Here is a 23,044-nt window from a genome sequence, read left to right as displayed (position 1 = left end):
AAACCAGCTGCATGTACCCCAAGAACTGGGTACATGTTGCAGTATCTAGCACCCCTGTTTACTAAGCCACGCAGCAAAGCCGACACAGCCCATTCAAAATGAATTAGAACATGGCTTAGTACATGGGGGGGGGGGGGTAAGTTTGTCCCTATACACTTTATGAAGAAGACCACTGACTAGTTTAGTAGTTGCTCTCTGGCCTGACTCCATCCTATTTTTAAAAAATCTTTGAGGGTGTGGTCTCCAGAATTCTACACTGTACTCTAAATAGGGTCTCCCAGAAAGACAGAGGCCTATCACCTTGTATTTCCTGCTGGCCATTCCTCTTTACATAAGAACATAAGTATTGCCACACTGGGACAGACCGAAAGTCCAACAAGCCTAGCATTCTGTTTCCAACGGTGGCCAATCCAGGTTACAAGTAGCTGGCAAGATCCCAAAACAGTACAATACATTTTCTGCTGCTTATGCTTATCTCAGAAATAAACAGTGAATTTTCCCCAAGTTTATTTTATAACTCTATTTTAATAATGGATTATGGACTTTTCTTTTAGGAAGTTATCCAAACCTTTTTGAAACCCAGCTAAGCTAACTGGCAATAAATTACAGAGTTTAATTACATGTTGAGTGAAGAAATATTTTCTCTGATTTGTTTTAAATTTACTACGTTGTAGCTTCATTGTGTGTTCCCTAGTCCTAGTATTTTTGGAAAGAGTAAACAAGCGACTCACGTCTACCCATTTCACTTCACTCATTATTTTATAGATCTCTATCACATCTCCCCTCAGCCATTTTTTCTCCAAGCTGAAGAGCCCTAGCTGCTTTAGCTTTTTCTCATAGGGAAGTGTCTATAATTTTTAGGTATAATGTTCTAGTTCAGGTATGCTGCACCATTTCCCATCCCCCATCTTTCTTTACTATCAGCCTCATGAAGGAATTGCTGGCTGGTCACAAACTCTGATGGGACCTCCTGTTGCAAGGGCAACTCAGCTACCTGGTCTAACTTGTTACAAATGTAATTTACTGAGAAGAGGTGTGGCAAGGACACCAATTGCAAGCCTCCAGCACATATGAAAGACCCAATTACAAGGCTCCAGCACCTATGTAGCACTTATGATTGGTCCAGGGTAGAGGAGAGGTGGATGCTCACCACAGCCTATAAAACCACACTGCAAAGAAACTCTGCAAAACTAGCCATGCTTGGAAAGAGAGTTTCAGATCCATCCCATGGCCTATTTTTCCCCAAAGGAGGTGCTCTCCGCCCTCTGTAAAAACTAATTCTTTACAGCTAAGAATCTTTTTCATTCATTCTTTCTGTTTGTTCTGTGACCTTTGTATAAGGAATAAACTTTCCTGTCTCCTTTTTCTCTTCTTTATATAATTAGTCTGATTACTTATAATTATCAGAGGCTCTCATGTTAGATTTTGTAAGTTTGTTACAACTGGCAATTGATATTTGATGCTGTGCTGGTGAGTAAGAATAAAAGACTTTTTTTTTTCTCTAATTCCTGTCATATTTTTCTGTAATATTTTATAATGTTTAGAGAATAGCAAACCAAATGCGCAGCCTAGTACAAAATTGCACACAATATCCGAGGTGCAGTCACACCATGGAGCAATACAAAGGAATTATAACATCCTTATTTTTGTTTTCCATTCCTTTCCTAATAATACCTAACGTTATTTGCTTTCTTAGCCGCCACCGCACACTGAGTAGAGGGTTTCAATGTATCATCAACAATGACACCTAGATCCTTTTCCTGGTCGGTGACTCCTACTGTGGAGCCTTGCCTCATGTAGCTATAATTCAGGTTCCTCATTCCCACATGCATCACCTTGCACTTGCTCACATTAAACGTCATCTGCCATTTGGATGCCCAGTCTCCCAGTCTTGTAAGGTCCTCTTCTAATTTTTCACAATCCTCTTGCAATTTAATAACTTTGTGTCATCGGCAAATTTAAATATCTCACTAGTTACTCCCATCTCTAGATTATTTATCAAACCTATAAATGGCAAGTGACCGACTCACCTGCAAATGCGCAGTAGAGACTTCCCTCTCTGTCCCGCCCCCGCGTCAAGACGTGATGACGGGGGGAGGGAGGCGGGACAGAGAGGGAAACTGCGCGGAAGGGGAGGGAGGGAACCGCTGACGTCGGTACCGCTCCCCCCCAAGGTAGCCGCTACCACCCCCCCCCCCCGGAGTCGCCACCACCCCCCCCCCTTCACCCGGCCCGGGCCCTCTCTTCGTTATTCAACTTACAGCAGCGCCGAAACAGCAGCAAGCAGCTCAGCTTCAGCTCCCGTCGGCCTTCCTTCCCTGCCTGTGCCCCGCCCTCGCCGACGTGATGTCACACGAGGGCGAGGCATAGGCAGTGAAGGAAGGCCAACGGGAGCTGCTGCTTGCTGCTGTTTTGGCGCTGCTGTGAGTTGAATAATGAAGAGAGGGCCCGGGCCGGGTGAAGGGGGGGGGGTGGTGGCGACTCCGGGGTGGGGGGGGGCGGTAGCGGCTACCTTGGGGGGGGAGGGGACATGGGAGGTCTCAGAAGGAGGGGGGCCTTGGAGCTGGGAGGGCTGGACTGAAGGGGGCCTTCCAGCTGGCTGGGAAGAAGGCACGGGGGGGGCCTTGGAACTGGGAGGGAGGGAAGGGGGCCTTGGGAGCTGGGGGGCCTGGGGGCCTTGGGAGTTGGGGGGGCCTGGGGCCTTGGAACTGGGAGGGAGGGTGGGGGGCCTTGCAGCTGGGAAGGGGGGAGGACTGGAGCCTTGGAGCTGGGAGGGAGGGCAGGGGGGCCCTTACAGTTGTGAGGGAGAGCAGGGGGCCTTGGAACTGGGAGGGAGGGAGGGAAGGGGGCCTTGGGAGCTGGGGGGAGGGCCTGGGGCCTTGGAACTGGGAGGGAGGGAGGGAAGGGGGCCTTGGGAGCTGGGGGGGAGGGCCTGGGGCCTTGGAACTGGGAGGGCGGGGGGCCTTGCAGCTGGGAAGGGGGGAGGACTGGAGCCTTGGAGCTGGGAGGGAGGGCAGGGGGGCCCTTACAGTTGTGAGGGAATGGGGCCCCTTACAGTTGTGAGGGAGAGCAGGGGGCCTTGGAACTGGGTGGGAGGGAGGGAAGGGGGCCTTGGGAGCTGGGGGGAGGGCCTTGGAACTGGGAGGGAGGGAGGGAGGGAGGGAGGGCAGGGGACCTTGCAGCTGGGAAGGGGGGAGGACTGGAGCCTTGGAGCTGGGAGGGAGGGACAGAGGGGGCCTTGGAGCTGGCAGGGAAGGAGGATGGCAGGGGGCCTTGCAGCTGCAACGGGAGGGGGGCCTTGGGAAAAAAAACATTCCAATACGCGCCCGTTTTAACAGGCTTAACGGCTAGTAAATATATTAAAAAGCAGCAGTCCCAGCATGGACCCCTGGGGAACCCCATTATCTACCCTTCTCCATTGAGAATACTGACCATTTAACCCTACTCTCTGTTTTCTATCTTTTAACCAGTTTTTAATACACAATAGAACACTACCTCCTATCCCATGATTCTCCAATTTCCTGGAGTTTTTCATGAAGTACTTTGTCAAATGCCTTTTGAAAATCCAGATACACAATATCGACCGGCTCGCTTTTGTCCACCCCTTCAAAGATAAGTAATAGATTGGTGAGGCAAGATTTCCCTTCACTAAATCCATGTTGGCTCTGTCTCATTAATCCATGCTTTTGAATATGTACTGTAATTTTGTTCTTTATAATAGTATCTACCATTTTGCCTGGTACCGATGTGAGTATATAAATTCCCAGATCACCTCTGGAATCTATTTTAAAAATTGGCATTATATTGGCCACCCTCCAATCTTCCAATACCGTGCTTGATTTTAAAGATAAATTACATATTACTAACAATAGCTCTACAAGTTCATTTTTTTAATTCTATTAGTACTCTGGGATGAATACCATCCAGTCCAGATGATTTGCTACTCTTCAGTTTGTTAAATTGCACCATTACATCTTCCAGGTTTACAGAGATTTCAGTTTCTCTGAGTTGTCAGTTTTGAATACTATTTCTGGCACTGGTATCGTTCCCAAATCTTCCTCGGTGAAGACAGAAGCAAAGAATTCATTTAATCTCTCCGCTATGGCTGTCTCCCCTGAGTACCCTATTATACCTCTCAGTCATCTAGCAGTCCAACTGATTCTTTTGCTGGCTTCTTGCTTTTAATATACCTAAAAAATATATTTACTATGTGTTTTTTGCCTCCAACACAATCTTTTTTTTTTTCAAAGTCCCTCTTTGCCTTCCTTATCAGCATTTTGCATTAGACTTACCATTCATTATACTATTTCTTATTATTTTCACTCAGATTCTTCTTCCATTTTCTGAATGATTTTCTTTTAGCTCATAGCTTCCTTCATCTCAATTTTGAACCATGCTATTGTTTGGTCTTCCTTCCTCCTTTTTTAATACATGGAATACATTTGGCCTGGGATTCCAGGATGGTATTTTTGAACAGTATCACACCCAAACATCCTTCTGGCTTTTCCCATCATCTTTTCAACCAGTTTGGGTACCTTAAGATCATCATTTGATCACATTTTCCCTCCCCAATCCTACTCTTTTTTTTTTTTTTTTCCTCATGCACAAAAATATTTTACGCTCTAAGATTCTGCTTCCATTAGTTTTTGATGCAATATGGGTTTTTTTCATGATTAAAAGTTTTGGGTTAACTTTGCTGTGCTCACTGCCTCTCTTCCCCAGCTCCCACGGGTCCAACATCATGGCACATACCAATTTCTGCCTTCCTGTGATTCAATTTCCAGTTCCTGTAAGAGCTAGGGCACAGCTGCAAGGCAGCCATGGGGATCAACAGAGGAAGGCAGCAGTAATGATGGGTGAGGAGGGGCACTGGTACATAGCTGCAGGGGCATTTTGGCAACCCCTAGCTCTGTCCCTGCTCCAGCCTTGCCCCCACGCTAATTGGCTGATGATGTGTTAAGTGAAATATTGGTACAACACCAAGCCAGTTAAGTCAAGATTAATTGTAATTAAATCTCATGATTAAAATTGTTCAAGTTTATAATCGCCCAACAGCCTAAGAAAAGGAAAGTAAAAAAAAAAAAAACACTACATGCTAGTGCTACAGCCATTATCACCATTAAAAAGAAATCTGTGGAGGAGTGGCCTAGTGGTTAGGGTGGTGGACTTTGGTCCTGGAGAACTGAGGAACTGAGTTAGATTCCCACTTCAGGCACAGGCAGCTTAACCCTCCATTGCCCCATGTAAGCCACATTGAGTCTGCCATGAGTGGGAAAGCGCGAGGTACAAATGTAATAAAAATAAAAAATAATCACATGACTTTACACAGTGATTCAGAAGAGTCCTCAAGACACCCCAGTCAAGGTTTTCAGGATATCCACAATGAACACACATGAGAAGATTCACACCCCATGGTAGGCAGTGCGTGCAAAAATGTGTGATACATATTTTTCTGGCCACAGGACGGGGTTGAAAACATTTCTCAAGGATAGGTGTATGCTTAAAATAAATTTAATAGATTTTAATTTATTTTTTACCTATAGGAAAGGAGTTCAGTTCTTGCTCTCTTCCTTACATATTTTCATTTGTTAACCACAGAAGATATTCAATATACTTAAGGCCAAAGTACAAGTAGAAAATCTTCCAAATGAAAAACCTAGCACAGATATAGAATATGAAAACATGGTGCAGTTTCATTACCATCAACTCAGGCTGATGTTGCACTTACAAAACAATTAAAGCACCCGCTGGATGGACAAACCAGAACTGCACAGGAAGTTTAAATTTAGAAACCAAGAAGCCACAAGATTTTTCAGCATGTAGCTCAGTCACGGGGCTGGTAGCAAATTCTTCCCCCAACCCTCCAACTTGGATTCTAGAAAAATGAAATAGTCTTTCAAACCACTGCATCTACTATTTGGTTATGGTTGATATAACACCTTTATTTTTAACCATGCCTGTATGTCACATTCATCTCGTATCTGGGTATTGACTAGACCAGTGTTTCATGACTGAGTTGAGTGCTCCACCATGACAAAGCCTAACGCAGCAACACAATCAGCCAGGTCAAAACACATATGAGAAGTCATTAGCACTGGCTGGAAACAATGTTCCTTCTTCATGAAGTTATTTCAGATGAGTAAAGCTAGAACTTCTGATTTGAACTACATAAAACACCACAATTTTTAAGAGCAAATAGTTGAATTGAGCCAATAATGATATATAGACCTCAGTAATTATCTCTAATTGGCATATTTGAATGAGTGGTTTATAGGGAAGAATTTGAGCCTCATGTCTCCGATTATATCAGTACTTACTGTGATTAAATGATACAGTGCCAGAGTTGTTACAGTGATTTAATACATATTAGCATAAATATAAGATTGACACTGTCCAAAAGTATCCCACACTCTATACACAGTGTAGTGGTGGGGTAACACAATGGATGCTAATCAAAGCGGATGTGGCCTGATGCCCGTCCCTGATGCAGCCTCGAAACAGGTCCTGTCTTTCAGTCTAGTGGACATTTTGAGAACTGTTCATTAATAAAGATATCAAGAATTACCTGAGCATTGGGCATGTTGTTTTGGATTTGTATGTAAACTTGCAATTTTTTTTTCCAATTACTGGTGGCAGAAAAGCACCAGCTACAGAGTTAAGTCTCAGATTTTTCTCTCCAGCCATTGGCCAGCTAGAGAGCAGTCACAATCAGTCTTACCATAAAAAGCAAGTTGTGGGAAAAGGGGGAGAAGAGTCAGATTCAGCAGCCATTCAAGAAAGATCAACTCCACCACTCTGGGAACGTAAAGATTGCTGGTTGTGTTTATAAGCTTACTGCAATATCAGTTTATCAGACCTTGACATTTAAACAGCGGCATGGGTTATTTTCCACTGATTTGTCCTTCAGTACAGATGGCCCTAGCTAAGGCTGCCACTTTGCTATTAAAATTCCCTATGAGCTACAACTCCATACATGTTTTGGGCAAAACCTGCACTGGAACAGTCTGTTCATTTGAGCAAGGCTAACATGTCCATGCAGCCCCAGTCACCCTCACCCCTTACCCCATAAAACTTGTGTATGTAGGAAAACAAAGAGGGTGGTTGCAACTTAATAATGACCACAGACTAACGTAGGTATGTACAAGTGGAGTGGAGGAGCAACGTAATAAGGCAGTGGGCCGAGAACAAGGGAAGTCTGGTTCAAATCCCACTGTGGCCCCATATGATCTTGGGCATGTCACTTAACCCTCAATTGTCTCAGGTACAAAACTTATTATAAGTACTCTAGGGTCAGGAAAAATAGCTACAATATCTGAACTCCCCTTGAATGTCAACTGAGAAAAAGTAGATGTCTGTCAAATCCAAGGTTCAATTTGATATACCACTTCACGGGTACACTTTCAGAGCGATTCATAATATACAAAATACAATATAAATAACTTTGAAAGGAACTACAATGGTTGATAAGATAGAGAAAAATGTTAGGCAGAAGACCATGAGCAGGGCAGGGAATAGACGAAGAGGGGGAAACAAAGCAGTTGTGCCGTAGACCCAGCACCAAACCTACATAGCAAAGCTGCACCAATAACTGAACACACTAAGCAGACTCAGACGTGAAGGCATTATTAAGTTGAAAGGTTTTTTTTTTTTTACCCCTATTTTGAAACCATCAAGAGCATGCTCCAGTTGAAGATACAAGGGCAACAAAAGTCCAGAGTGTGGGGCCATTTACAGTGAAAATTCTGGTCTGAATGGAGTCAAAACGGACCTGGTGTAAGGAAGGTACTGAAGAGGTTTAGACCCATGGAGCGAAGAGTTCTTGAAGGTGTGTAAGGGGTTAAAGTTCTAAGGGTGTGGGAGCTAATGGGTTGAGTTTGGCAAATTGGAAGACTAGATGTGTAAATAACAGCAAGGCCCCAGCCTCTTATCTATTCTGGTAAGAAAATATTTTCCCCCCAATGGAGCGAGCATTCACTAGCGCAATCCGAATACAATGAGAGGTGGAAGGAGCTCCAGGAGAGTGAAGGCCTGAATGGAGAAACCGACCAAACTGTCTTACCTTTGAAAGAGCAGGTGGAGACAGAGTGTGATCGCCCCAGTGCACAGGGATAGATTGAAGCGATAGCATGTCAAAAGTGAATTTCCATAGAGAAAGGACTAAACTAAAAACAGAAATCATCATCATAATTAAAATCAAGACAGAAGACAGTGTTTTCATGCACACACTCATGTGTCCGCTAAAGAGTGCATCCTGCTCCTTAAGAATGCAAGCTGTATTGGCCTTCTTCTGTTGCATTATGTTAAAAAAAAAAAACTAAGATATTTTGAATAAAAATTTCATTTAGACACACAGTCCTCATCTTGCAAGGTAGTCCTATAGTGCCACATAATCAGCTCATGATTTGAGATTTTGTCATCATCTGAAAGTCTGATCACCTTACTTGCTGCTTCCTTTCCAATATCATTTATAAATATTTTAAAATAACTAGTCCTTCTGCAGATCCCTGGGGCAGTGAATATTTTGCAGAAGACCTTTAACCTTTCTTTTGAAATGACAAATATAATAATTCAAAAATATTTTGTCATAGACTATCCTTGAACATTTATTTTCCATAAAGCCAAGTAACAAGCACAGAGCATTTTAAAACAAACATCAGCAATATTGTTCATATATATATTATTCACACAGTTTACAGAGTTAAATGTCTTTGGTCCATACAGCAAAAAGCAATTTTATATACAGGAAATGGAGGACACAAGACCTCAAAACAGCTGTTCATTTACTTTTTAGCTTCCCTTCCTCCCCTTTTTAACAGGAAGGTCAAAACATCCCCAAGTTTCATGTGTCAACAGGGATAGCCAGGGCTAAATTTCTGTGGGTTGTCTGAAACCAAAAGGTGCTTTTCATACAATACTCCATAAAACTGTTCCAACACTATACGTAGCCCTACAAGATGCCCCAATTTGATTACCAGATCTGGCTCCAGCTCACATTGGCAGGGGCTGGTGACGCTATAGAAGCAGCATTTATGGTCATCCAAAATTTAAGCATAGGCATCACATCAGACAAGAGCAACCACCCAGGCTCAGGGTCCATGTAAATCACATGCCAAAAAAGGTAGCTGTGATCTGTGGCCCTTTAGCAAAATAAAAAAAAAGACTGTTGCATGACTGGATAATAAAAATGAAGGTGCATAAAGTATAAAAATCCCAGGACAAAACAAGCAACCTCAGTAGGAGCAGCTTCAAACTAAACCTGGACCTCCCACCACAACATCCAACTTTAAAGAGAATAAAAACAAAAATCCCCCCCCTCAGCTTCTACAGGGTTGTGAAACCTAAGCTGCATTTTGAAAGAAAAAAAAAATGCACCACAAACCCTGCAGTTTTGCTGACTACCTTTCATTGATGTCACAATTGGGAACAGAGTCAATTTATCTACGTCTGTAGTAGTTTCCCATGCTGTAAAACCAGGGAATTCTTCATTTACGCAACAGTTGGTTCTAGGGATTAACTATTCAACTGATTTGCAGACTTGAAAAAAATCTCTCACCACCATATGGAGTGCCAGACCAGGCACATTAGAGATCTCAACAAAATACAGTTCTCAATGAAAAGAGTAATTAATCAAAATAGAGAAAGGAAAAAGACTCAGAGCCTCACAGAACTCCAAAAATTTAGCCTTCAGGAGCCAAAATGATGCATCATTGGCATAAACCACCTTCCTCGAAAAGTTTTACTTAATTACTGCAATTGTCTGCGATCTCTATTTTTGTTTGATTTCTCTTTTCATTGAGAACTGTACTTTGTTGGGATATCAGTGTTAAATGTTCTCGCTAATGATTGTTGTAGTTGATTCTAAGTACATTAGAGAAACACACAGTATGGCAATCAGTGGACCCCCCCCCCCCCCCCCCGCCCAGTAGTCACACTGAAGTTAACGTATTACAATTCTCACATGCATTTCCCGAAGAACAGAGGTCAGTTCTTTCCTTCATAAAAAAAGATATTCAGAATACAATCCCCAGAAGGTAACAGCATTCATATAAAAGGCAATTGAATTTGTTTATCATCTCCTCTTTATAAAACTCTCTCCAGACGGCGAACCCAGTAGACTGTGAGGCATATTTTCAAAGCACTTAGCCTTCCAAAGTTCCACAGAAACGTATGGAACTTTGGAAGGCTAAGTGCTTTGAAAATATGCCTCAATGGATCTCTTGCTAATCCAGGGTATAGAAGTCTCCAAGATCAACCATCACAAAAGCTCTTGCACCCTCACAGCTTCAAGGCATCAGATACGCAGCCTTCCCAAAATCCAACAGGTAGGATGACTCCTCACTGCGCCATACTACCACTTTTTCCTTTCAATTTTATTTTTAAGTTTATGTTAACAGATAATTACAACAATAAAACTAGAACACCTACATTTTAAACACCAGCTCAACGTTCAGCACTCATGGAAGCTGTATCAGGATTCTAAAAGGCTGCTGTTTAACTAGTAGAAATATAATAAAATGTTTACAAGAGAAAGTACACTGAATATGCATTATAAAAACCTGGCTGACGTGTTTGCCAGTGCTATTGTTTGTATTGGAGAACAAAAGGAAGCTTAGTTAGGCCAATCGATTCCCACTGTCTTGCAAAAGGTTACCACGATAATACAAAAAGCAACTTACAACCATTAAACTACTTAAACATTTCAGATGAGATTTTGTGTCATCACAGAGTGAACACAAAGTTGGAATAGAGGCAAATTACCATAAAAAGGTTCAATAAGGAAAAACTACACCCAAGTTTTGCTTTCCCATGCTGTTTTACCATTAAAACGTTACCATGATAAATAAGAGACCAGCATCTCCATGAAATGTCAACTGACCTAATAATGCATGTTTATGCAAGCTTTATCCACCAGATGAGCTGACAAAAAGGTTACTTTCACAACTGGGAGTGAAATTTGGCATCATGAAATTGATAACCCTATTTCAGTACACCTGGCTCTAGTATGCAGTAATCACTGCTGTTCATGTTATGTACCTCTAAGATAGCCTTTTAATAAAAATAAAAAATAAAAAAAGCTTAAATAAGGAAATCAAGCTGGATCAGTAGAATTAGGGAGGGATGAACTGGTAATTGTCAGATGTGGGAATGCAGAGGATACTTATTGGCATTGCTGGTGGACATGTTATCCTGGAATGTTTAGGATAGTGTCCATATAAGAAGAACTGTGTGGGACAATCCCTTCCTAACAGCGCAAAAATCATGTCTCTCGGATTGGATACAATTTAATCTGCTTCATTTGTACAGAAAGTCTTTAACTGCAAAACTTTACATTCTATTACAATGGATATGTCCAGAACCTCCCACACTGGCACAATGGCAAAAATCAAATGTATCATTTGATTCGAAATGGAATATGTCAGGGGAGAAGCAGATAAGAAAAAAAAATCATTTTATAAAATTACGGACTCACTTGCACAGTTTTGTTACTCAATTTGTGAAGTTAGATACCATGTTGAAATTTGCTCCTTATAAGATGGATTTAGTGTTGAGGGGGTAAGGGGTGAGGGGAGGTGGGGATGATACTCTGGGATAAAACTTGCAATTTTTGTTGTTGCTGCTTTTCCGGTTTATAATCTTTTCTTTTTCAGTACAACGGTTATATCTGAAAACTTCAATAAAAGATGATTTCATATAAAATAATGAAAAATCGAACCACCTTTCTTAAAAAGGTAAAACTACAACACCCAGTGTATCCAGAAAGGTACCCATTTTGGTGCATAAAAACTTTACAACCCCAAATCCTGAAATTTAGGGGGGGAAAAAAAGAAGGCACTCTGAATATGAAAATATTTTCCAATACACTTTTTAAACAAAATGAATTGCAATCTTCCCTTAACAAGCTAGACATTATTGCAACCTGCATTTACTATACAAGATTATGAAAAATTGACATTTGCAAAAATATTCTTGAAAATACAATAAAATTCTGGGCTCAGAACGGATACAAAATTTTACTTTTTGCCTGCCTACAGTTTTTAAATCCAAATTTATATTCAGCCTTTGAGTGTGGCATCGCTGACATCTTTGCGAGGTTCAGAAATGGCTTGAAAAGGTGCTAGAAAAAAAAAAAAAAAAGAAATCTAACATTCTCAGAGAACATCTGACAGAGGTCTATAGACGTTTGTAGGTGCCAAGCAGTGCTTTACAGTTTGGGCAATAATGATCCACATCCTGGAGGGCATCAACGCAGAAAGGAATCAAACAGCATCCGAACGCACACCTAAAAAGTTAAGATGAATACATTTTCTTAGAATTAAAACAAATGGAATCCTTGAGCACAAGCAGAGGAAAGATTAAGGGGTCCTTTTACTGCAGCTTAGTACACGCTAAATGCTAAGAAGCCGATTGCTTCTTAGCATTTAGCATGTGCAAAGCTTTAGTAAAAGGTCCCCTAAATATACACTGTATAGTTATGTGAAGGCCCCCTTTAACTAGGTTGTGAAGAGGAGGATTGAGGTATTCAGATGTGTAAAACTCCCTCTGTATTCTACAAAAGGCTTTGCTTGTTAAGAGAAGCTACTATGTACATGAGCCATGCCTAATTGCTCCTACTCCATTTGGTTCCAGTTTAACAACAGAAGCTTTAACCCCCTAGCATGGGTCTCATGGTACTTCTGCTAGGGGGTTAAGCTTTTGGCATCTTAACCCTTGATGGTACTACCATATGATTACTGCTGAGAGTTCAAAGCTGCCATTTTGAACCTGTAGCCAAACAGAGGAGCAACTAGGCATCATTCTTGTTCCCCCTAGACCACCAGGGACCCCCCCATAAGAACAGAGGGTGAGGGTGTTACAGTCAGGAACTGCAAAGCTATATAGATGGGGGAGAAGTTGCATGGACAAATGGGGCAGCGATTTTAAAAAGCTACTCCCATGCACATTCGAGGGACAGCGAGACTCTTACCATGTGCAGCTTTTTAAAAAATACAAACCATTTAGATGATACAGCAAATACCTTTTGCCAGTGTTCATCTAGCTATTTTACAAAGGCTCTGTATCTGGCGGAACCTTTCATAAAATACAAAGGGGGAAGGGGACTTTGCATATCCTAACACAATTCTCTCCGAAAAATGGACCTTCACACATAAAAATGCCTTAAAACGCTAAGGACGGAAACTGGAAAAGAGACTGTGTAAATCTCGCCTGGATGAAGACTGGCTAAACTGTGTAGGAAGAACACGACAAAGTACCGCCAAGCCTTAACAGCAACCGAAAAGCAATAGTTCTCTTAATGCACTGCATAGGCTGCCAATTCAGCCAAGCAGTGGTTCAGTATAGTAAACAGCCTACTGCAACCCCCACAACAGAACCAGTCTGCCCTGTCTAAACTGAACTGCAATGATTTTGCTGCATACTTTGCCCACAAAATTAAAAAAGTATCCGCCAGGATTTACAGACCCATCAGGACATTCTATAAAAAGGTGCTAGATTTTAGCTCAATTTCAAATCACAAGCCATCAGACCCTGCAGGCTTCTTCCTGTATAGAAACCACTTCCTCAAAATCACCACATGATGGGTCTGTAATATCAAACACCCATCCAGAAACCTTTGTGGTAACGTTTGTTCAGTCTTAGTGACTGAATGTCTAATGCACAATTCCTTTATCTTGTCTCGTCTTCCGCCAGGGTCGCTTTACTCATACTACCCCTCTCCTCAAGACCCTTCACTGGCTCCCTATCCGTTTTCGCATCCTGTTCAAACTTCTTCTACTAACCTATAAATGTACTCACTCTGCTGCTCCCCAGTATCTCTCCACACTCGTCCTTCCCTACACCCCTTCCCATGCACTCCGCTCCATGGATAAATCCTTCTTATCTGTTCCCTTCTCCACTACTGCCAACTCCAGACTTCACGCCTTCTGTCTCGCTGCACCCTACGCCTGGAATAAACTTCCTGGGCCCCTACGTCTTGCCCCATCCTTGGCCACCTTTAAATCTAGACTGAAAGCCCACCTCTTTAACATTGCTTTTGACTCGTAACCACCTGCCTCCACCTACCCTCCTCCTTCCTGTACACAATAATTGAGTTGATTTGCTTACTTTAGTTTTTGTCTATTAGATTGTAAGCTCTTTGAGCAGGGACTGCCTTTCTTGTATGCCTTGTAGCGCTATAGAAATGCTAAATAGTAGTAGTAGTAGTAGTAAAGAGGTGCTCATCTTGCACAGTCTCCTTTCTGTCACAAGGGAAACTTATTTAATGCCCAGGAATATGATTAAGACAGTATGCTGAAAAAAACCCCAAAAGTCAGATGTTTGGTCATTTATATTCTACTAGTAAAAGAGGCCCGTTTCTGAGCAAATGAAACGGGCGCTAGCAAGGTTTTCGTAGCCAACACCCCCTCCCTCCCTCCCTGGCCAACCCCTTCGTTGTTCTGCCATTGCTCCGCCCCCAACGTCATGACATTTGACGCGAGGGCGGGGCCTGGAGCGATTTCCCACCTCCCTCCCTGCCAACCCCTTCGTTGTTCTGCCATTGCTCCGCCCTCGAGGGCGGGGCCCAGAGCGATTTTGGTGGCTTCACCACCACGAACCTTCGAACCTTTTTGAAGGAAGTCAGGGCTTGGCTTCACTGACGTTAGTGTCCTCAGAACGTTGAGGGTGAGTTTTATTATAGTAGATTTTCTTCAGTGCCTGACAAGACTGTCAAGGCAAGAGATTGCATTGACTATTGTATGCCTGGGACACAGGAGGGAGGGAGCGTACAAAAACATGACACCTGCGATGTTCAAAAATTCCTTTTGCACTAAAGTTGGTATGTCATAGGTTGGTCTTCTACGAGACGGTACTTCTCTCACAGGCTGGACAAAGGAGGGATGCATAAGTGTTCCTAGCATTTTTAAGTATTGAAGTTCATAAATAAAATGGGAGAGGCATGGACTGAAGAAAGTTGCAAAAAATGGGAAGGAAAAAAAAAAAAAAAAAAAAAGTTTATAGCATTCTACAACTCACCCTAATATGCAGAGGCCCCCACAGGATAGCCAGGTCAGTGCTCCTGCATTATATGATAGATGGGTCACTATCATTTCATGGCAGGAAGGGCAGGTCATCTGAACAGGCCGGTCATAAAACGATACTGGTTGCTGCACGAATACAGTCTGAACAGTAACTGGTCAAAACAAGAGAAAAGCTCAGCGTGAAGGTAAAGCAAATGGAATTTAAATATAATCCCCCACTTACTGCAGAACAAAATAAAAACCCCCAAAATACCCATTGTGAATTCTGTGAAGTACAAACTTCAAAAGGAAACCTGCAAATGTGCTTTGATGCATAAATCACATTCGCTTCAGAGTTCTGCTTTAATCAGGAGTGGCCTAGTGGTTAGGGTGGTGGACTCTGGTGTTGTCAAACTGAGAATGAGCTCGATTCCCACTTCAGGCACAGGCAGCTCCTTGTGACTCTGGGCAAGTCACTTAACCCTCCATTGCCCCATGTAAGCCGCATTGAGCCTGCCATGAGTGGGAAAGCGCAGGGTACAAATGTAACAAAAATAAAATAGATACTATTGGAGATTCTACATGGAATGTTGCTACTATTGGAGATTCTACATGGAATGTTGCTATTCCATTAGCAACATTCCATGTAGAAGGCTGCGCAGGCTTCTGTTTCTGTGAGTCTGACGTCCTGCACGTACGTGCAGGACGTCAGACTCACAGAAGCAGAAGCCTGCGCGGCCACATTGGTGATCTGCAAGGGCCGACTTCTACATGGAATGTTGGAATAGGAACATTCCATGTAGAATCTCAAATAGTAGCAACAGTGGAGGAGTGGCCTAGTGGTTAGGGTGGTGGACTCTGGTCCTGTCAAACTGAGAAACTGAGCTCGATTCCCACTTCAGGCACAGGCAGCTCCTTGTGACTCTGGGCAAGTCACTTAACCCTCCATTGCCCCATGTAAGCCGCATTGAGCCTGCCATGAGTGGGAAAGCGCGGGGTACAATTGTAACTAAAATAAAATGGATACTATTGGAGATTCTACATGGAATGTTGCTACTATTGGAGATTCTAGGTGGAATGTTGCTACTATTGGAGATTCTACATGGAATGTTGCTACTATTGGAGATTCTACATGGAATGTTCTATTCCACTAGCAACATTCCATGTAGAAGGCTGCGCAGGCTTCTGTTTCTGTGAGTCTGACGTCCTGCACGTACGTGCAGGACGTCAGACTCACAGAAGCAGAAGCCTGCGCGGCCACATTGGTGATCTGCAAGGGCCGACTTCTACATGGAATGTTGGAATAGGAACATTCCATGTAGAATCTCAAATAGTAGCAACAGTGGAGGAGTGGTCTAGTGGTTAGGGTGGTGGACTTTGGTCCTGGGGAACTGAGGAACTGAGTTCGATTCCCACTTCAGGCACAGGCAGCTCCTTGTGACTCTGGGCAAGTCACTTAACCCTCCATTGCCCCATGTAAGCCGCATTGAGCCTGCCATGAGTGGGAAAGCACGGGGTACAAATGTAACTAAAAAAAAAAAAAAATCTAATAAATTTTAGCATGGTAAGCATTCATATCAAGAAAGTGGATTTTCCTTGGACACCCCTAGCCAGAACCCAAAAATATGCATGTGATTTGCATACAATGGAGGAAGTGCATGCAAATTTCATGCATGTTTATTGTGGATTTCCTGAAAACCTGACTGACTCAGTGTGTCCCAAGGATAGAGTATGCAAGTCACACATTCCTAATGAGTATGTAGGAGACAAAGGAGTAGCCTACAGGTTAGAGCAGCAGGATGGAAGGCCCGAGTTCAAATCTTATTTCCCCATTTCTCCAGCTGATGCTCCTGATCACCTTGGGCAAGTCGTTTCACCCTCTTGCCTTAGATACAAAATTAGAATGTAGGGTCTCTGGAGACAGAAAAATACCTACTATATCTGGAACTGATTACTAATGTAAATTCATGGGCTAAGTATTTAAAAATAATAATTCTGAAGTTCCAAAACCACAGAAGCAGTCAAACTGCTTAAAAAAAAACAATTTTTTTTTTAAATCTTACCAGCATTGGCTACAGGTACAGGCATAGGCATAGGCATGGGTTGTGCATTATATGCAGGGTCACCCATATTCTTCATGCCTGATCCAGGAGCAGGGCCATATTGGGGGACTGTCGCTTCTTCGTATGAAGGAGGAGCTGTTGCAGTGGGGTATCCAGCTGGAATAGACTGATAAGAGCCTGGAGCCTGCATTTTACCTACAGCAGAAATTGAAAGGAAAAAAAAAAAAAAGTTATACCTTTTTTTTTTACCCTCCTCCCACCACCCAAAACACACATTTCTATCATGCACAGTATAGGCTACTACTCATTCAAGTCCTGTGCAACCGAAACTGTATTTGCACTACAAGTGGTGGTGTGGTGATACAAATACACAGAAATGACAGGTTGCACTACTAAAGATAAGCAAGGGCTCCTTTTACAAACTGGTGCTACCGATTAGCATGCACGGAATGCAAAGAAACCCATGGGAATTGAATGGGCTTCTTCGCATTCGGTGCGCCACTGAATCGGTAGCGCCACTTAGTAAAGGAGCCCCAAATGTCTTAACGTTAGATCTGCCCACATATTCCTATGGGCATGTCTAGCGTTTAGTGCGCACTAAAATAGTTACCGCAGCTTAGTTTAAAAAAAACAAACAAAGTTTCCAAAATGTACTGAATTTTTTGTTTTTTTTTGGTGGAAGGCAGCTGTTTTCTCCTGCTCCTTAAGCTGAAGCTTATCTTTGAAGTTTGCAAAAATGACCTTCTTACCTCTAAATTTTGTTTGTGTATATAAAGAAACACTTCAAACAGTTAAATTGGTGAACAGTTACGAGCAACTCAACATGTATATTCTGAAGGCATCAAATAGTAATTCAGCAATCCCACATAAGGCATTCTTGAATATGGGCAGCTGTGAAACCAAATTAGGCTGTCAGTATTTTGCAAGCTACGGTGGAACAAACTGAACATGCAACTCCCATCACGTCACCCAGTATGCTTAAATCAAATCACCGCTCAGTCATCAGCTGATGATGTAAGCCATTATTGCATTTCTCGATGCAAACCCAAACATGTGGAAGTGACAAGGACGTCCAGCAGGCAGTGGAGACAATGAGGCATATTTTCAAAGCACTTTGGGAGGCTAAGTTCCATAGGTTTCTATGGAACTTTGGGAGGCTAAGTGCTTTGAAAATGAGCCTGAATGCATCCCATTTACAGTGGTGAAATGATTACGATGAAATGTGGCATTGCTCTCATTGAAAAATACAGCAGCCTCATGACAAAAAAGTCGAGTCACAAGTTCTTACTGCAAATTGAGTAGCACCACCAGGTTTATCCTCATACTAATATAAAGTAGAAATAAAATAAAATACCCGAGTTATTGGACTTAATACATATTTTGATAAGCTTTTGAAAGCAATAACTTCAGATCCGAAATGAACAAGTTACGACATTAGATTATGTGAAACATGAAAGCATTCTAGTTAACAGGTCATGGGGAAAGGCAGGAGTGGGGGATAGGGGTGAGAAACAGGGAGAAATGGATGGCTAGTCAGAGCGTGACAAAGCAATATAATTTTAGGGTTTATAATGCGATAGGAAACCCAAATCTTTATCACATTATAAACCCTAAAATTATACTGCTTGATCACCTTCCGATCAGCCATCCATCTCTCCCTCCACCCCCCCACTTTCCCCCATGAGGCTTGTCATTGGAATGCTTTCATGTTTCACATATACATTCTTGTGCGTCATCATTCGCTCATTTCTGAACTGAAGGTATTGCGTTTGAAAGCTAGATGAAAAGGGTAATACAGGTTATCTTATTTTCTTTTGTTTTACAGAAGAACACTTGACTCCAGATACCAAGAAACTGACACTGGCAGGACTACCCTAATTTTGTTGCTTTTCTACAGCATTGCTACATTATAGACTCCTGTGCCAAATGTTTTCACTATGTTGCATAACTGATTCATGAAACAAAATGTGTTCCTGCATTTTTGTTAATAAATTAATTTTTTCACCAACTTTGGGATGATTGAGCTACCTCTAGATATTCAAATAAAAAGGTTCAAACTTTTTGGCAAATATTTTTAGCTAATGTGGAACAGTTCTAGGGGGGGGGGCGGTAAGACCTTTGAAAAATCAGCAATTATTTTTTTTCTGTTCTTTAAGCTCCACCCTACTGTTCCTCTGGCCTTCAGCTCAGCTGGAACTAGGGCTGGGATCCAGCACCCTCGGGCCTCAACTTGTAACTACTTGGAAATTTTTATATTCTACTAGTAAAAAAAGGCCCGTTTCTGGAGCCAATGAAACGGGCGCTAGCAAGGCTTTCCTGTGGGCCCCCCCCCCACCCAATGCACCTTCGTTGTTAGTGATGGCATTGCGCCGCCGTGGCCGCCGTCGATGTGTGACTCTGGCCCTCCCACCCAACGCACCTTCGCCGTCAGTGGGTGGCCCATTGCGTCGCCCTGGCCGCCGTCGATGTGAGTGAATTGCTCCCGCCCTCAACGCCATAACGTTTGACGCGAGGGTGGGGCCCCGAGACTGATTTTCGTGGCTTCAGACCTTCGAACTTACGAACCTTGGCTTCAGTAACGTCAGACAATAGAACGTTGAGGGTGAGTTTTATATATATAGATAACTCATTCAGAGGCCATGCAAAAAAAAGCAAAAGTTAAAATGTATGCTAAAAGTGGCATGAGAGTAAATGCCAAAGTGCGTGCTGGGTGTTATCAAACACACACACACACAAAAAGCGTACCATAGAGATCTTCTGGCTGGTCCTGATTCCAGCATTTCCAGGGGGAGGCCATTCTGTGCATCTGCCGCCTTCTCTAAAAGAAGTATTTCCTTAGATTAAACCCGGGTCTATCCTTTTTCATTTATCTTAGCAGCCCTACATTCCACAGCTTTCATCCTACCTTTCCTCCAGTGCATATGTTGGAATCTTTAATTCTGTCCTCATATGCTTTATGATAAAGACCACTGACCATTTTAGTAGCTGCCCTCTGGACCGACTCCATCTTATTTATATCTTTGTGAAGGTGCGGTCTCCAGCACTGTACACTGTCTGTACTCCAGATGACGTCTCCGACACAACCTTGTTTTCCTGCTGCTCATTCTTTTTCCTGTGTCTCCAAACACCCTTCCGACTTTTGCCATTGTCACATCTACCAGCCTGAGTACTCTAAGATATGATCAACTTCAGACCACACTTTGGTGCACAAAAAAAGTTTACCCCTCATAATTCTCTCCCTGCAGGGTTTACTTATTTATTTAGTGGTGCTTGTGTTTAATATAGTTTGAGTTCCACCAGCTGTCGCCTGATGTAATCCTGTACCTTCCAAGTGTCTACTGTGCACAGATTTTACCACTCTCTGCAAAGAGGCAAACCTCTCAATGGCCCTTCTGCAATACTATTTACAAAAATGTTGACAAACTGATCCCTGTGGCAGTTAATCCACATGCAAATAGGTGTTGCATCAAGTTTAAATTCACTCTCTGGTCTGCGCTTGCATTGAAGCAAAAACAGTACATCAGCCTCTGATTTCTCAACAAATCAGCATGCTAAAAAAAAAAAAAAAAAAAAAAAAACTTACCTCAAAGCAAATTAAACCTAGGGGCCCTTTTACAGAAGGTGTCATAGGGCTACCGCATGGGTAGAGTGTGGCAAATCGGCCCTACCGCCAGGGTAGCACAAGAGCCTGGCGGTAGTTCCAAAGTTGGCGCATGCAGTTTTTCCGTGGTAAATACAATTTCCTATTTTCTACTGGGGGGGGGGGGGCATTCCCAGCAGTAATTGCAGCGCAGCCACATTGCTGCACACTGCTCGATTACCACAGGGTTAGAACGTGAGCCTTTACCGATTACTAAATATGTGGCAGTAAGAGTCAGGCAGTAAATAGCCACATGCTAATTTAATATTAGCGCATGGCCATTTACTGCCCCCGTTTTTAAAAAGGCCTTTCCTGCCATGGTAAAAAGTGGCCCAGCACATGCCAACTTCACGCATCAAAACTAACGCAGGCCACTTTTTTTTTTTGTTGTTGTTGTTGTTGTTACTATGGCTTAGTGAAAAAAGGCCACTTTGGAATTGAAGGAGTCAAGAGTTCTAAAAAGTTAGGTGCCAAAAATCTGTGTGCTAATATTCCGTACCAGCAAATCTGCATGCGAAATCTATTATTGAATACTGGCATAAGCCAGAAATTATACACCAACATTTAGCTGCACCTTGCTTATGCCATGCCAATTGCAGATGTAAATGCACCTGCTTAAAAATGTGACATCCTGCGCACGCAACCAATAGTATCCCATAAACTGCATACATTGCTTGTAACATTATCCATGGTCCACCCATGTTCCTATCATGTATACACTGAAAATAGCTATGATTTCTAAGGATACAGTTCATATACTGCAAACACCTGATGAACTAGACTGCTAAATACATTATACTTAATTTTAAAAAATTAAGTATATTTACAAATATGGAAATGCATGTGTATAGACTTGGGAAATGTATAATTTCATAGTCTTTTCACAACCAGACACTTTTTACCTCTTACATTTTTGATATCTACTGGGGTTGGGGGAAGTGGCTTTTTGGTAAAACCTTTCATGGCTTGTCCATTTTCTAATGGAAGTACTTAGGCCCCGATTCTATATATGGCGCCTAAAATTAACGAGTGCTAGGCAATTATGCCTAAGCATTTTCTAAATTTTCTAAACTTATATGTGGTATTTAGAATACGCTTAGGTGTAGTTAATGTGACAGTGTACGCACGACCATTTATTTATACCCCACAAACATGCAGGCTCAATGTGTGTGTGTGGGGGGGGGGGGGAGAGAGGGAGGAGAGAGAGAGAGAGGGAGAGAGGGGGGGAGGGAGAGAGAGAGAGAGAGAGGGGGGAGGGAGAGAGAGAGAGAGAGAGAGAGAGAGAGGGGGGGGGGGGGGGGGGGGGGGGGGAGGGGGGGAGAGAGAGAGAGAGAGAGAGAGAGAGAGAGAGAGAGAGAGAGAAATTAGAAATTAGTGCAAGAAAGAAAAGACACTTTACATAGAAAGGTACAAAAGAATGGGTCCAACCAGAATCCACGTTTGCATGCTTGCAGGGGTTATAGTCCTACATAGGTCTTGTAGAAATATTTGTGCAAACAGATGCATTTTTAGTGCCTTGCAAAAGAGAAGGTAGTACCTCAGACTGGTTATGGCTCTGAAAAGCTGGTGTAAATCCCTGCACATAGATTTGTGTGCACTGGCCCATATTTTATAACATTAATAGGTTTCGGAATGCCCACAAAATGCCCATTTCCACGCCCCTTTTTGCCTGTGCGCATTAGAATTTAGGCACAGTACATTACAGAATACGCTTAGCAAGGTACACACGCTAAATTCTAATTTTTGACAGTTAGTGTGCTCATTATTGCTTGTTAAGAGCTGTTAACAACACTTAGCTTGATATAACAATGTACGCACGTAGTTATAAAATATGCCTAGATTTATGCACGGAATAGCGTGCAACTCTAGGAACACTGTATAGAATCTGGGGTTAGTGTGATCTTACCATTAAAGCCATTACTTTTTTTTTCTAATAAATATTACAGAAAATTTTACAAAAGATGGCATCTGTTCTCCATTTCCCTTTGAGAACGTAAAACTTTACCAATGCTCATTGGGACACGTATGAATGTTCACAGAAAATTTAATCGAAATGCGTGATGGTCGCACAGGGACCACCAGACCACTTGAAACGGAATGACCCACCTTTTAACTCATGTAAATATCAATAGCACCCACAGCTATAAAATCTAACATGCCCCTCCTGCATGAACACTCCGCTTGCAATTACATGCTTGGACACTTAAGCGCTCTAAGTAATGGTACAGTGGTTAAGAGCACTTACGCCCATACTTGCCATTGTAGGGTGGAAGTTACATACCAAATGAATGCATGATTTTTGGCTTATTATATAGAATGTAAGGGGGAGGCTGTAGAAAATCTTGTTT

The 23,044-nt window shown here is 42.5% G+C and overlaps 1 protein-coding gene across 1 annotated transcript in view; it reads right to left on the bottom strand.

Moving 5' to 3' along the window:
- Nucleotides 1-11,031: 11,031 nt before the first annotated feature.
- The window catches only part of LOC115476446 (lipopolysaccharide-induced tumor necrosis factor-alpha factor homolog), a 48,828-nt gene continuing 36,815 nt past the window's right edge, over nucleotides 11,032-23,044 (bottom strand). The window contains exons 2-4 of the mRNA XM_030212822.1: nucleotides 17,057-17,251; nucleotides 15,010-15,166; nucleotides 11,032-12,280 (exon numbers count right to left, since the gene is read on the bottom strand). Of these exons, the coding sequence (XP_030068682.1) occupies nucleotides 12,172-12,280; nucleotides 15,010-15,166; nucleotides 17,057-17,246 (456 nt within the window). The 5' untranslated portion in view covers nucleotides 17,247-17,251 and the 3' untranslated portion in view covers nucleotides 11,032-12,171. The remainder of the gene's footprint in view (nucleotides 12,281-15,009; nucleotides 15,167-17,056; nucleotides 17,252-23,044) is intronic.

The sequence above is a fragment of the Microcaecilia unicolor genome, chromosome 8 (assembly GCF_901765095.1).
Source record: "Microcaecilia unicolor chromosome 8, aMicUni1.1, whole genome shotgun sequence".
NCBI classification, from domain to species: Eukaryota; Metazoa; Chordata; class Amphibia; order Gymnophiona; family Siphonopidae; genus Microcaecilia; species Microcaecilia unicolor.
The sequence above is the reverse complement of the archived record's forward strand: the minus strand, read 5'-3'. Positions and strand labels throughout refer to the sequence as shown.